This window comes from Aphelocoma coerulescens, chromosome 1, assembly GCF_041296385.1.
Source record: "Aphelocoma coerulescens isolate FSJ_1873_10779 chromosome 1, UR_Acoe_1.0, whole genome shotgun sequence".
NCBI lineage: Eukaryota > Metazoa > Chordata > Aves > Passeriformes > Corvidae > Aphelocoma > Aphelocoma coerulescens.
This window is the reverse complement of record NC_091013.1, coordinates 28727208-28740127: the sequence shown is the minus strand read 5'-3', so window position 1 is coordinate 28740127 and position 12920 is coordinate 28727208. Positions and strand designations below refer to the sequence as shown.

General features: G+C 40.2%; 1 protein-coding gene across 2 annotated transcripts in view; it reads left to right on the top strand.

Annotated features, from left to right (window-relative positions):
• The window catches only part of NCK2 (NCK adaptor protein 2), an 86590-nt gene extending 74058 nt beyond the window's left edge, over window positions 1-12532 (top strand). For both annotated transcript variants that reach the window (XM_069005115.1, XM_069005123.1), the window contains exons 4-5: window positions 1138-1859; window positions 11158-12532. In XM_069005115.1, the coding sequence (XP_068861216.1) occupies window positions 1138-1859; window positions 11158-11352 (917 nt within the window). In that variant the 3' untranslated portion in view covers window positions 11353-12532. The remainder of the gene's footprint in view (window positions 1-1137; window positions 1860-11157) is intronic.
• The last annotated feature ends 388 nt before the right edge of the window (window positions 12533-12920 follow it).

Genomic DNA, 12920 nt, shown 5'->3' with positions numbered 1-12920 from the left:
ATACATCTCCTTATTTGAGATTATTAGAAGAAACAAAAAAAAGTACTTTTATTTCTTTTCCTTCCATTAAGTATTCCATAATCAGCATGTGTGCTCTGTTGTCTCAACTAAATCTCTCATCTGCCAGCCAGGCTCTAGGAGTATGGAGAAAAGTACAAATGCTCCTCTTTCTGTGATGGTTTTGCTTTCTGTCCCTTGCATGACATTTTGGGTATTGTTGGGTTGTGCTATACTGAGATGTCATCTTTTGTTTTCAGAACTTTTAATGTCACAAGAGAGGGCTACTTGTTCGCATCATTATTTTGCTTATATATAAGCTTAAGCAGGGGTTGCTGCAAAAGTTTGAAAAGTGCACCACGTGTGTTGTGCAGTTTTTCTGTATGTAAACAGACATTAGTATGGTTCCTCTAATTAAGTAAAAAAAGTGATGTGTTCAATGTTGTTGTTGTTGTTTCTTCTGTATGTTGTACTTCACACTATAATTAAAGCCATGACAGGACATCAGAATTTACAGATTATAGGGAAACATATGCAAATGCTCTTCCTCATTATCAGGTTTCTGCTGTTACAGTATGTGATGAAATGTAGGTGAAAGAATTGTGGATTTTGGATGGGGTGTTGCAGTTGGAAGGAATTGCAGCTGTACCTGCCTGGGTACTGCCAGAGCAAAGAGAGCAAAACAATCTGCAGAGAAAATATTGCTTTTATTTGCTCATTAATTTTTGTAGATTTTCTTTCACTTTTTGTTTGAGCCAAATTGAAGTCATCTCTAAAATTAAAAGGCATGGTGATTTGGCTGGAATTTAAAGATACATAACAGCAAGCTCAGAAATGTTTCAGTGATTAGCTGTTCTCCTAGTGAGAAATCACTGTGTTAAGTGTGTTTAAACTCTGGTACTTCTGAGAAGAGAATAGAAGTCATCATAACACAAATTGCTCCTTGCCTAATGGTGCATCAGCTGGATGTTAACAAGAATCTCTAAAAGGTGTTGCTATTTCCTGACTATGTAGTGTTACAGGAGAGATCTTCATTTAGCAGTGTTGTTGAAGTGAGGGTACAGTATGTCACCAAATCCAATGTTTGCAGTCTGGGGACATGCATTCCAAGTGACCACTTTACATTTCTGTCTTTAACAGGCTTGGGAAAAACCAAGAGAAAGACGAGTGCGAGAGACGCCTCCCCCACTCCCAGCACAGACGCAGAATACCCTTCCAACGGCAGCAGCGCCGACCGGATTTACGATCTTAACATTCCCGCCTACGTGAAATTTGCCTATGTCGCTGAGAGGGAGGATGAGCTGTCCCTCGTTAAAGGGTCCCGAGTGATTGTCATGGAGAAGTGCAGCGACGGCTGGTGGAGAGGTAGCTACAATGGACAGATCGGCTGGTTCCCTTCGAACTATGTGGTAGAGGAGGTTGAGGAGGCAACTGCAGATTCACCCAGCTTTCTCAGCCTAAGGAAAGGCGCTTCCATGAGTAACGGCCAGGGCACCAAAGTACTCCACATTGTTCAGACACTGTACCCATTCAGCTCGGTCACAGAAGAAGAGCTCAATTTTGAAAAAGGGGAAACGATGGAAGTCATTGAAAAGCCAGAAAATGACCCAGAATGGTGGAAATGTAAAAATTCCAGAGGTCAAATCGGTCTGGTTCCTAAAAACTATGTAGTAATCATTAGTGATGGTCCTACCATGAACACTTCCCATCCGCCTCAGATAAGCTACACGGGACCATCTTCTACAGGACGGTTTGCTGGAAGAGAGTGGTATTATGGGAACGTTACCCGGCACCAAGCGGAATGTGCCCTGAACGAAAGGGGAGTGGAAGGAGATTTCCTTGTTAGAGATAGTGAATCTTCGGTAAGTGGTGCTCAGCCTGCAGGTTTGTAACCCCCCGTGCATGGGTTAGCAAGCACAGCACTTAACAGGTTCCCTGTCTTTTCACCCGTAAAGAAGCGAGCAGGGCGTCAGCGCTACCAGCCAATACCCTCCCTGCTTGTGCAAATTGATCTGTTAGTGAAATGCAGTGACATTTACACTGAAATTTAACAGCTGTGGTCTGTATTATCCAGGGGTTCTTTAACTAATGGACAAGCAGGTAAATATTTCAAGTTTCCATTTGGCTTTTCATGTGTTTCTTATGCAATCCTCAAATTTAAAGCACTACAAGATAAAATAATTCTAGTTGATTGAATATTTGGTCATTGATTTGATCTTAAAACTAATTTCAAATAGAATCTTTACATTGGTCAGTTCTGTTCTGCTTTTAGTTGAATAATTACATAGTTTTTTTATTAGTTAAAATCCCTTTTTAATCTATTTTTGATCTACTTAGATCATTTAGATTGTAATAAGGTAAAGTTATTATTGTATCTAGTTGTTAATAATCTAGTAGTTATAATATACGACAGAAAGGGTCAAGTCAGCAGCTCATATGCCTTGTAAATTGAGCCTTGATGACATCTGAGGGATCTGAGTAATGCTGATTATGGTTTATGTAATTCCAGAAGTTCAGATTTAAAATTCAGCTGAAAGGACTTTCATGTATGCTGAGGCCAGAGAATTCATAGTTAAAGCACTAAAATTTAATTATCCCTTGACTGTGATTTTGAAAAGGTGACAGATTTGAATCTTACATCATATATAACATTGACAAAATGGACAAAGCACGATTTTGTAACAGTCCCAGATATTTTTATCTGAAGACAGTATTGTCTGATTAAATTTCAGGCACCTCTCCTTAATGAATTTGCTCTGCAAAAAACATGATAGCTATCAAACTACCCTTTCTTTGAAGCTGTGTGTCATTGAATTCCTATTTCTGCTTAATTGTAATCACTAAACAAAGGCAAATGCAAATAAACCACAGGAGAACAGGAAAAAAAAACAGATTAAATAAAAATAAACCAGAGGAAGACAGGAAATAAAATAGGAATTTAGAAATCATGACTGATGAGGCTGAGAGGAATCAAGTTTGTTTAGTCAACAGAAGAAAAGACTGATGTGGGACACACAGTCTTCTGAAATGTAGAAAGCCACTGGAGGTTTATGGTAATCATTAAATTACACTACTTCCTTTTTTTTTTTGACATTATTTTTCTATCAACATGCTTTCTGACAGGGGCATACTGGATGTGGTGGATTCTTGGCATGTCTGTCCCACAGGTAGAAGCTCACTTTCAGATCTAGAGGCTACATTGTGATTTATCCTGAGACTATAGCTATCAATTTCCTTTCATCTCTTGGGAAAGTGCCAGAAGGAGAGTTCAAAAATTGATACATTACTTAAAATACAAAAATGCTCACCCATTTCTCAGTGCATGACATGTCCCAGTGACCACTATGCTATGGCTTGGGTTTTTTGCTCTTAAGAGTCTGCCTCTATCTCTGGAGTAAACAAATTGCCTTGACAGAACACAGTAACCTTTTAATGTAATGTGACATCATAACGCTAAGTCCTTGTATTCAGAGCAGTTTCAAACTTTTCTGCCTGCATTGTTGCTGGAGAAATCATTGCTTTGGAGTACAAAAAGATTCATTTCGCATGTGGTCTTCAAACTATTTCCAGCATCTAACACGTAGTGAGGTAATAGAAAATTTATTCAGTTCATATCACAGCAAGTTTTTTGCACACCCACAGGAAAAAAAAAGCGCTGAATTGAGGAACTTACCTTTTTTCCTTCTTTTTGTACTCTTTATCTGGTCTTGCAAACCCTGTACTTGAGACTTTTTTTAGCAATTAGAAAACCGTAGTTATGCATGTAAATGCCTCCTTTGTATTAGTACTACATGAGAGTTCTAGTTTTTATTAGGTTTAAAGAAATAATTTACTGCATCTCAAACTTTCATCTGCCCCAATCCTTATGTATCATTCCATGCTAATGGTGTGTTTATGTATGTGAATTATAAGCTGCTGGGGATTGCTAGTTTTTTCCCTGAAGTGCCACAGGTGATATAATAAGCGAATGGGCATAAATTGATAGCATTGAGAAAAGGATCATAAAATATCTATTTCGAACTTATTATGTATGGAACAAAGAAAGAGTTTATCAATATCTCATAAATTTCTGACAGTTGCTGTATTTCACATGTATGACTACAGAGGTTGTTCATGCTGTGGCTGAAAGTCACCAGGAGTGTCTGCACAATCTGAGCAGAAGATCTTGATTAGAGAGAACAGAGTGAGCAGAGCCAAGTTAGCTCTCTGGTTTGCTCATCTGACCAGCAGACCAGCACTTCCCTTTACATTGTGGTGTTACCTATTAAAGCTGTGGATGCAGGGGTTATTCCTTTATAGAAAGGCCCATATATAAAACTGTGAGTCATACTGCTAATTCTGTGCCTGATTTTTGACCTGTTTTAGAGTTTTCTGTAGCGTTCCATCACCATAGTTACAAAAATTCGTCTTTATAAAAGTTTTACTTAGATTTCAGTTTTGTTCCTGTTACTGAGCTATGAAAAGCTCTCCTTGGATAGATGAAGGTTTGTATTATTCTGTAGTCACTTGATGAGACTGTAATGTTTTTCCATTTCAGGTGTTAGTAGTTGCAAGATTTTACAATATTTCTCTAGGTTTAATTTACCAGGTGTTTGTCTAACAGCTAGATTCCTTTAGCCAAAAATATTCTGCTCAGAAACACTTAGATCTACAGGATGCTGCCGTAGTGGAGAATAACCTGAGATGAACTCCGTAAGGTAGCTAGGAGCCTGATTATCTTCATTAATTACGAAATACTATTATTGGAACCATAAACTTGTTTGAACCATTTAAGCCCATAGTTTATGTAACAGGCACAGTTACCTACTGATAACATTTTTGCCAACTCTGTTACAGCTAGGTAATGTCACCTTAGTTTTGGAGATCTAAAAGAACTGGGCATGTGCCTAGTAAGAAATACTGCTTGATTTGTTCTTTCTGTTGCAGGCTGCCAGGTTAATGAAACCTGATGTTTGTCTCATTCAAGTAGCACTCCTGAACAAAAAAATGTAGATTTAACATATGCAGTCTCTGTAGAGTCACTTTTTGGATTGCAGGCTCTTCAGTGGTCAGATTTTTGCTCTCTTTGTGTAGCTCCTAACCCAAGACAAACAGGTCTTGGCTGATACTGGTGGTCTTGGTTGGGTGGGTGATCGTCGTGCTTTGAAGATCTCAGATTTAGAGAAGCAAATTTGGGTGGGAGAGTGTTGTTTTGTTCAGATTCACACCAGAAAACAAGTGTGCTCACTAGTGCTGTAGCTAACAGGAAGCAGTAGTGTGTCACCTCCAGCTTCTGAGCAGAGCTGTTGCTGCAGACACGCTTAAACTTCAAAGGGAGCTTCTGTCAGAACTCGGCGGGCCCCTTGCACTGCTCTGCAGGTGGGTGCAAAACTGGTGATCAGGCAAACACCAGTGCTTCATAGTCCTATAAGGTCTTTTCATGAAGCAGAGAAGGTGTTATTTTTCTCAGACTCTGAGAGTCTGAGCTATGCAAATTTTTGGATGATTTCAGGGGCAGTTATTCATTAGGAAGTAATGTCTACCTTCTGCTGGTAGCATCGCAACATTCAAATTACAGTAACCCATCCTAAACAGAGTTGCCGGGTATAGTTTAAAGATGATACTGATGATTGTAGATGTATTAAAATGATATTGAGGATTGGAGGTGTGACTGGATTTGTCAGTTTTTTGAGATCATATTTAGCTTTTCTGTTGTCCAGAAATAATGACAATAGAGGGAGGAAGTAGAGGTTGAGAATTTGTATGTTTTTTGATATGCCAATTCTATAGCATTCAGAGTGTCCTGTGTTTTCCTGGGGTTTTAATCCTGCAGCTGCTTGATAGAAGCAGTGATATGTGGCAGCTGTTTAAAAACTGAACATTGGTCATGTTCTGTGACATGTGGTGGTTGACAAGTACTGCAGACATGAGGAGAACAGTTTTTCTTTGAAAATAGGAATAAGGAAATATTCTAGTGGTTTATTTTAAATGGAAGAACAGAAATCTTATTAGCGCTATACTTGAAGATTGATGGAACCAATTCTTATTTCTAACCTGTGTAATACTGATTTTGGAACATGAACATTACATAGAGAGGAGAATGGTATTTGGTTATATCCAAATGAAATAGAAGGGGTAGAAAAGGAATTAACTCCCCCAGATGGCTCTTTCCAGCCTGACCTCAGATCTTTGAGCCATGACTTGGGAGTTTTTTGGCTAGGTGATTAAATAAGAGGAGAAGTGAGGGAAAACTTGGGTATGGAAGTGGAAGGAGTTGGGGAGCCCCAGGACAGGCTCACTGATGGGAGCTCAAAGGGTCAGGAATAGTTTGAAGAATGAGTGCATGAGAATATCTTTCTTTGAGAAAGGGCATCGGCAAATGGAAGTGGATTGAAAGGGAAAAATTGAAATAAGTTACAGGATCAGTAAAAGGCTCTCAGAGGGAGCTGTTTTTCACAACCTTGCCATTAATAAATTACAATTATCATTTCATTCTCAAATGGAGATTGTAAGAGGAAACTCTCTTTTTCCCATTTCACCTGTTTTTCCTTGTATTGCTTTATCACTTGTTTTTGTAATAGTTTTCAATTGTTTTGGGTTTCTTTTTTTAAGATAGTTCAGTTCCTCACCAAAGAAATAAAATTGAAGATACAGCTTCCTACCTTTTGTTTTCCACGTGCTGTAGGCACCAGCTAGCTTATGACCATCTCTACATATAAGCAGGTGTTAAAAGAAAGGAAAACAATTCAAAGTAGTACTACACCTGGACTGTAGATACATTAGAGCTAATATTTAATTTTCTGGTTTAGGGATTGATTTCACTTCAGGTTAGGTTTTTCAGGTCTAGGTCTTTCCTATTATGATGGTGCAGAAATACTCATAGGGTCCCTGCCACAAAGCTATGCTCTGTAACTCTGTTGCAGAATCATCAACTCTTCAATAACTTAAGGGATTAAAGCTTACTTCTGATGTGCCTTTTTTTGGTGTATGTGAGTCTTTTATTCCTGGAAAAGTTAGTGTGTAAACATCCAAATGTAGCAATTAATTTAAGAAGGAGAAGAAAGAAAAATTGGCCAGCAGTTAGAACAAAATAGCTTAAACAGTAAATAAAATAAACAGCCTTGGAGCAAATCCAAGGAGGACAGCAGGGAACCAATTCAAACTGCATTGATCCAGCAGACTTTAAAATGGTAGTGTTAAGAGCAATAGTTTATTTAGATTTTTCTTTAAATAGTATTTTTAATGAATTTGCATTTTTGGTAGGGCAGGAAGGAACTGAAATAAAAACAAAACCAAGTCCAATTGCTTTTGCTGTTCATTCTTGAATCCTGTAGAAGTTACTACTCTGAGACCAATAAAGGGTTTCAGAATTTTGCAACAGCTGTTTGAGCTCTTCCATCTCTTTGCACCGGATGATGACTCTCAAAAGAGTTAGATCAGCCTTTCCGCTTTTTACATTTTATTTTAATTAAATCAGATAATGAAAAGAATAAACTTTGTAATATATTCTGCAGAAAATATGATAATGTCTTCTACTTATGTATCAATCTAACTAGCAAGTTCCAGGGCTGTGGAGAATAGACAATAGTTCATGAGAAATGTTAATTCACTAAGGTTATAATTAAAATGGCAGAAAGAGTATTTAATGTATTGTGTGGATCACTTCACAGAGATAGAAGTCTGGCCAGTGTCTGGGTCATAGGACAGTAGGTCAGCGGTCCAGCATCTCTCTGCATGTCATTAGCACATCCTTAATGGTCTAGAAATAATGATTCTCAACAGATAACAAGGAGCTTTGAAAGCTCATAATTTTGACAGGCTAAAAACAACTCTACTTTGTCAGAAAACATTAAAACTTTTTTGAGAGCAAAGTGATTATTTCACTTAAACTTTTGCCATAATATTGTTTCCTGTTCCTAAAACAAATCTGTTTAGTTCAGATTATGAACTTCCCATTTGTAAGTTCTTCTGTTTTAATTGAGGGCCTTCTGGTTAGTGGTTTTTGTTTAGTGTAGGCATCATCCATGGAAGCAGCAGAACTTAGCAAGATTTGATACTGTTTTTTGAATCCTAACCAGCTAATCTGTACTTGCTGCCTCAGTCTGTCTTTGGTGAGACCCTACAGACCTGCCTGTGTTCAGGGCACAGCAATCAGCACACTGCCCAGAGCCCATGCCCTAAATTTCTCCTCTGTGAGCCCAGGGTCCCAAAGCTTCTGCAGAGCTTCGTTTGTGTGGGCCTGTGCTTTGTTACTGTTCCATGGCTGCAGCTTGGAACTGTGGAGATACCACTGGAACCAGGTCCCAGGCTTCTGTGGCTGTGGCTGCTGGAGGGTTTGTCCACGCTGCATTCAGAGCCTTAACCACACCAAAGTGTTTGTACAGCCAGGTTAGCTTTAACCCAGTGGGGTAAGTGCTGAAAAAAAGCCAGTCTCAGTGTCACTGAGTTCTGTGCAGCCTTCTTTGTGATGCTCCTGAGGCAGGGGCTTAGTATCAGAGAGAGCTGGCTTAAAATAGCAGTTTTCGTACTTGGAGTTAGGGATGGATGACAAGGCACAAAATGTATCTTGGGTGGAGCATTGGAAATCCCAAAGATATGTTCTTATGCACATTTCTTTCCGACACTTTCCCCCACCCTTCCCAGTCCCCTCCTGGCAGTCACAGAGAGTGTTCCATGTATTTTGAGCCAGTGGCTGCTCAATGCCAGAGGAAGCCTTCCTGATGGAGCCTGTACTGACCCGGTCAAGGCCCGGTGACACTGGATTGTAGATGGAACAAGTAATTATCCTGTCGGTGTTACATAAAATAATTTTTAAAGAAGTGATGCCTGTTGATCTGGAATGTAGTGGCTTCAAGTAGAAGAGGGTTGGGCCAGGGGTGTGGGGAGGTTGCTGCTGCCTTTAGCAGTACAAAAGGGGAAGAGCTGCTGCCCAAAGCCAAGCTGTGAGTCTGAGGAGTTGGACCAGAGCCAGATCAACAGGCATGGCAGGAGCTTTGTTTGCTGTGGGCAGGGTGCATGGAGTCAGAAGGAAGACAGAGAAAGCATTAGTGCTAAAACAGGTGAGGGGAAGATGCAAGAGCTGAGATTTTGGGATAGGCAGGACATGAGGGATGTGTGGGTAGAGACACTTTATTTCAGGAATAAAGACAGCCTGTCTGAGAAAATGCTGTCCTCCAGCCTATTTGGGTATGCACTCAGTGTGTATTTGACCCCTCGCAAATGCAGTGTAGAGGACTCTGAGGGTGTGGTTTCATGACCTGAAGTCTGGTGACAGCAGTAACTTGTGAGGGCTCCTGACCCCTCCATTTGGTCTTCTGCTATGCTCAGGGTTGTTCCTAAGGCAGGGCTGTTAACCAGCTGGTGGGTTTTGTTTAGCCTGGACAAGCTCAGGTTTGCAGTGCTGGCCCAGCCGAAGCAGCAAGGTGGGGAAAGGACCAAGGGACACAGGAAGGTTGTGTCAAAAGCCTGGCACGTGCCTTCAGCAGTTTGTGCTTGAAGCCAAGCCTTCAGTGGGCTGAGATGCTGCAGCAGGACCTCCAGACTAGCACCAGGCATTACTTAACTCCATTAAGTGCTTGTTACAAACTCCAGTGTGTGCTTTTTAATATTCATTTTCCTGCTGGCTGGTGACACTTACCTCCATACAGCTCTCACAGGGCAAACCCATGCTCCCATCTGTCACATCCCACTCCTACATGGAAGGGAGCACCCAAGATTCATCAAAGAATGGCAAAAACCAGAAGGGTCCAAAAGAAGCTCATGGAGTTTTATTAGCAAACTACACACTTGGCATAGAAATTCATGTTTTGCCCCCATTCTCTAATAGTGAGAGGAATAATAAAAGAGGGAAGAAAGAGAAAGTGAAAGATCATATTGCAGAGGAAAAGAGATCCGCAGTCCTGGATCCAGGATCAATCCAGCCAACAGGGTATCGAGGGCCTGGGGGACACATCCAAGGCGTTTTGGGGCTACCTTCTTATAGGTAAGTTTTCCCCTCCCTGGGATTAGGTTTCTTGCTTGTCATGTAAATGAATTGGTGTGTGTAGTCTTCTGGACTTCATGAAAATGGGGGGAGCTTTGAGGGCCTTTTGGTGGTCTTGATCCCCCTCTACTGGACTTGCCTGCTCCTTGACCCCATTCCCATGCCTGCACTGTTTTGTGTTGTGTGGTCTTCATGGACCAGAACAGGAAAATTAGTCCCAGAAAGGTGCTGCCTTACCTCTGCATATCCCCCCTTTCCAGCCACATCCTTTTCTAGCTTGCCTGCTTGAATGGTCGTCAGTGCTTGAGGCATAGCAGCACATTAAATCCTTATTGCCCAGGCTTCTGCACCATCTCTGTGGCCAGCTAGCAGCAGTAGGTGGCTGGAGACAGAGTTCAGCTGGAAGCAAGGGACATTGTATCCTTTCCACTCTCCTGTGGCAGCATGTGGTGAAGAAAGTGGAATGGTCTCATTCTGGCTGTTTGGATGACAGCACTCTCCTTGTTAAAGCAACTGATGGCCAGGATGAAGAGATTTATCATTAGAAATTGTTAAATCCTGAATAACTTAATTGGTGCATAAATTTTGTCTTTTGTGGGTGGTGGTGTGATGGTGAGATTTGTCCTGTGTTTTTCTTCTATAACTTTATATTTTTTTACAAAGAAAGTGTACTCAATGGGAGAAATTATTCCCCATACATGTGATAATGAAGATAAAAGGTGCATGTGTTTTTGTCTTTTGCAATGCAAAGCAAGAACGGCCCTCTAGTGGTCACGATATGGGGAATTTTCATCTTGCACAAGCAGTATTGCAGTCTAATGATATTTCTCCAGGGCACTCTAGTGAGGAAGACATGCATGATAAAAAATTTTCCCTTCTCCTTGACATTCTTGTGCTTCTAGATTGAGTAACTAAGATAATATTTGCAATTTAGTCATGTAATTGGCAACTTCAGACTGTGCATCTGGGGAGCTTTTACTTAACTGACTTAACTGCACACGTTAATAACGATGGCAATTATTTATTGAATAATAGGCTATTGGGTTTCTTAAGTAGCTAAAGCACTGAGCTGTGGAACAAAGACTTATGTAAATTACTGTCAACTGTATGACACAGTTTGTTCCTGAAACCAAAAATTATGCCTTCATTTTGTTCACTTTTATGTAATTTTCTTTTTCTTTTTGAATTCTTCTCAACAGCCCAGTGACTTCTCAGTATCTCTAAAGGCGTCGGGGAAGAACAAACATTTCAAGGTGCAGCTCGTGGACAATGTCTATTGTATTGGGCAGCGACGCTTTAATACTATGGATGAGTTGGTGGAACACTACAAAAAGGCTCCCATCTTCACCAGTGAACACGGGGAAAAGCTATATCTTGTGAAAGCACTTCAGTGACATTGAAGATGGACTTGGCCACCTGGGCCTCTTACAACTTACAAGCCTTAGGTCCTAAATTCACTTTTATAGAGCAGAGCAATATCTGAAGCAGGCTTAAGGAATAGGCTCTTTCTAAAGTGTTTGCTCTGTCAGTTGCTGTTTGTCCTTTTTTTTTTTTTGTTTGCATCTTTTTGTGTTCCAGTTTTGTTAACCTCTGACCACCTCTCTTCAGGTTGAGAGTTTCCCTTGGGTGGCCATGGCGAGCACTCACCTTCCCGGCAGAGTTCAAAACGCCCCTCTCCTGTGTACGTTTACATAGTTAGCTCAGATCAAGGAGGGGCGTTTTCAATTCAAACCAGTGTTAATCTGTTCAGACTGCTCATGCAGGCAGAACTCTCCGTTCAGAGACATCGGGCACAGTTTGAATGCACTGAAGCTGCAGCTGCTTGAGTGAGAGAGCGTAGACATAACAGTTGTGGCTGTGAGTTCTGTAGCTATATCGCTTACCGAGTAGGATAATACAAAATCTCCTAGTTCCTAGAAGCACTCTTTACACTGTACTCTGCTATTACATTGCCTCTCTGACTCTTTGTAAAGAGTACACTAATTCAAAACATTTTGTAATAGTACTTCTTAAACTACTATGGTAAGATTGTAGTAAAAGAAAACTAGTGTATTTTGGTCTGTAATTGCAACAAAGAGAAATTTTATTTGAAAGTTGATTACTAGAGAAAGAATAATTGAATTGTAAAGGCTGAATGTTTTGGTAATCTACAACCAAATGTGCCATCCACATAATGCTTTTTCCTCTTGCCCTTCTGCTTGTTTGAATTAAATGATTATGTATTTAATTCTCAAAGTAATATGTATCTGTAGCTGATTGTTGACACTAATACAGAAGATTAATAAAAACTGATCTTGGGACAGGGTGGGGCGGGCTACCAACACTATATATATATTTGCTTTACAGAAGGAAATCTTCGGGTTTTACAGAGGATGGTGTGGTTGGTAGGAAGAGACACACAGAATGTTTATGAAGAAAATGCATTTTTCTCTTTTCTTTACATTTAAACTCCTTTATGGTTTAAATATACAGTCTTTAGATGGCACATTCCTGAGATTGAAGAAGGGATCATGAGATCTCAAAATCTTGCATACTCAGTTTTTTGGATATTGTAATAAAAAAGGTATTATGTCATGATGGAGTACTGGATTTATCCTTGGGTGGTAGTCCTGGTGTTACTTTAGCAAGGTGAAATAGGGTGAATAATGAATTCGTTTGTCTTGGAATTTGTGTGGCTTAAAAAGAAATCATCTGCAACTGCAGAGAACAGTTTTGATATGAGACAGTGTCTAATGAGCTCTGTGTTTCTTGTTTCTGTGATAATTAAGTCCATTCAAAGCTTTAATGAAAACTGCAAGATGGACCTGTTTCCTGGTACCTCTTTGCTATTAAAACACATTTCTTAACCTGTTCTGTATTTCAGCCAGTAGTAGTGGAACTACCTCTGTGTATAACTCCAGAGCAGGTTAAGCAGACACCAGCACTGTCTGACTTGCTTTGGGGTAAATCATGCCACTGCTAG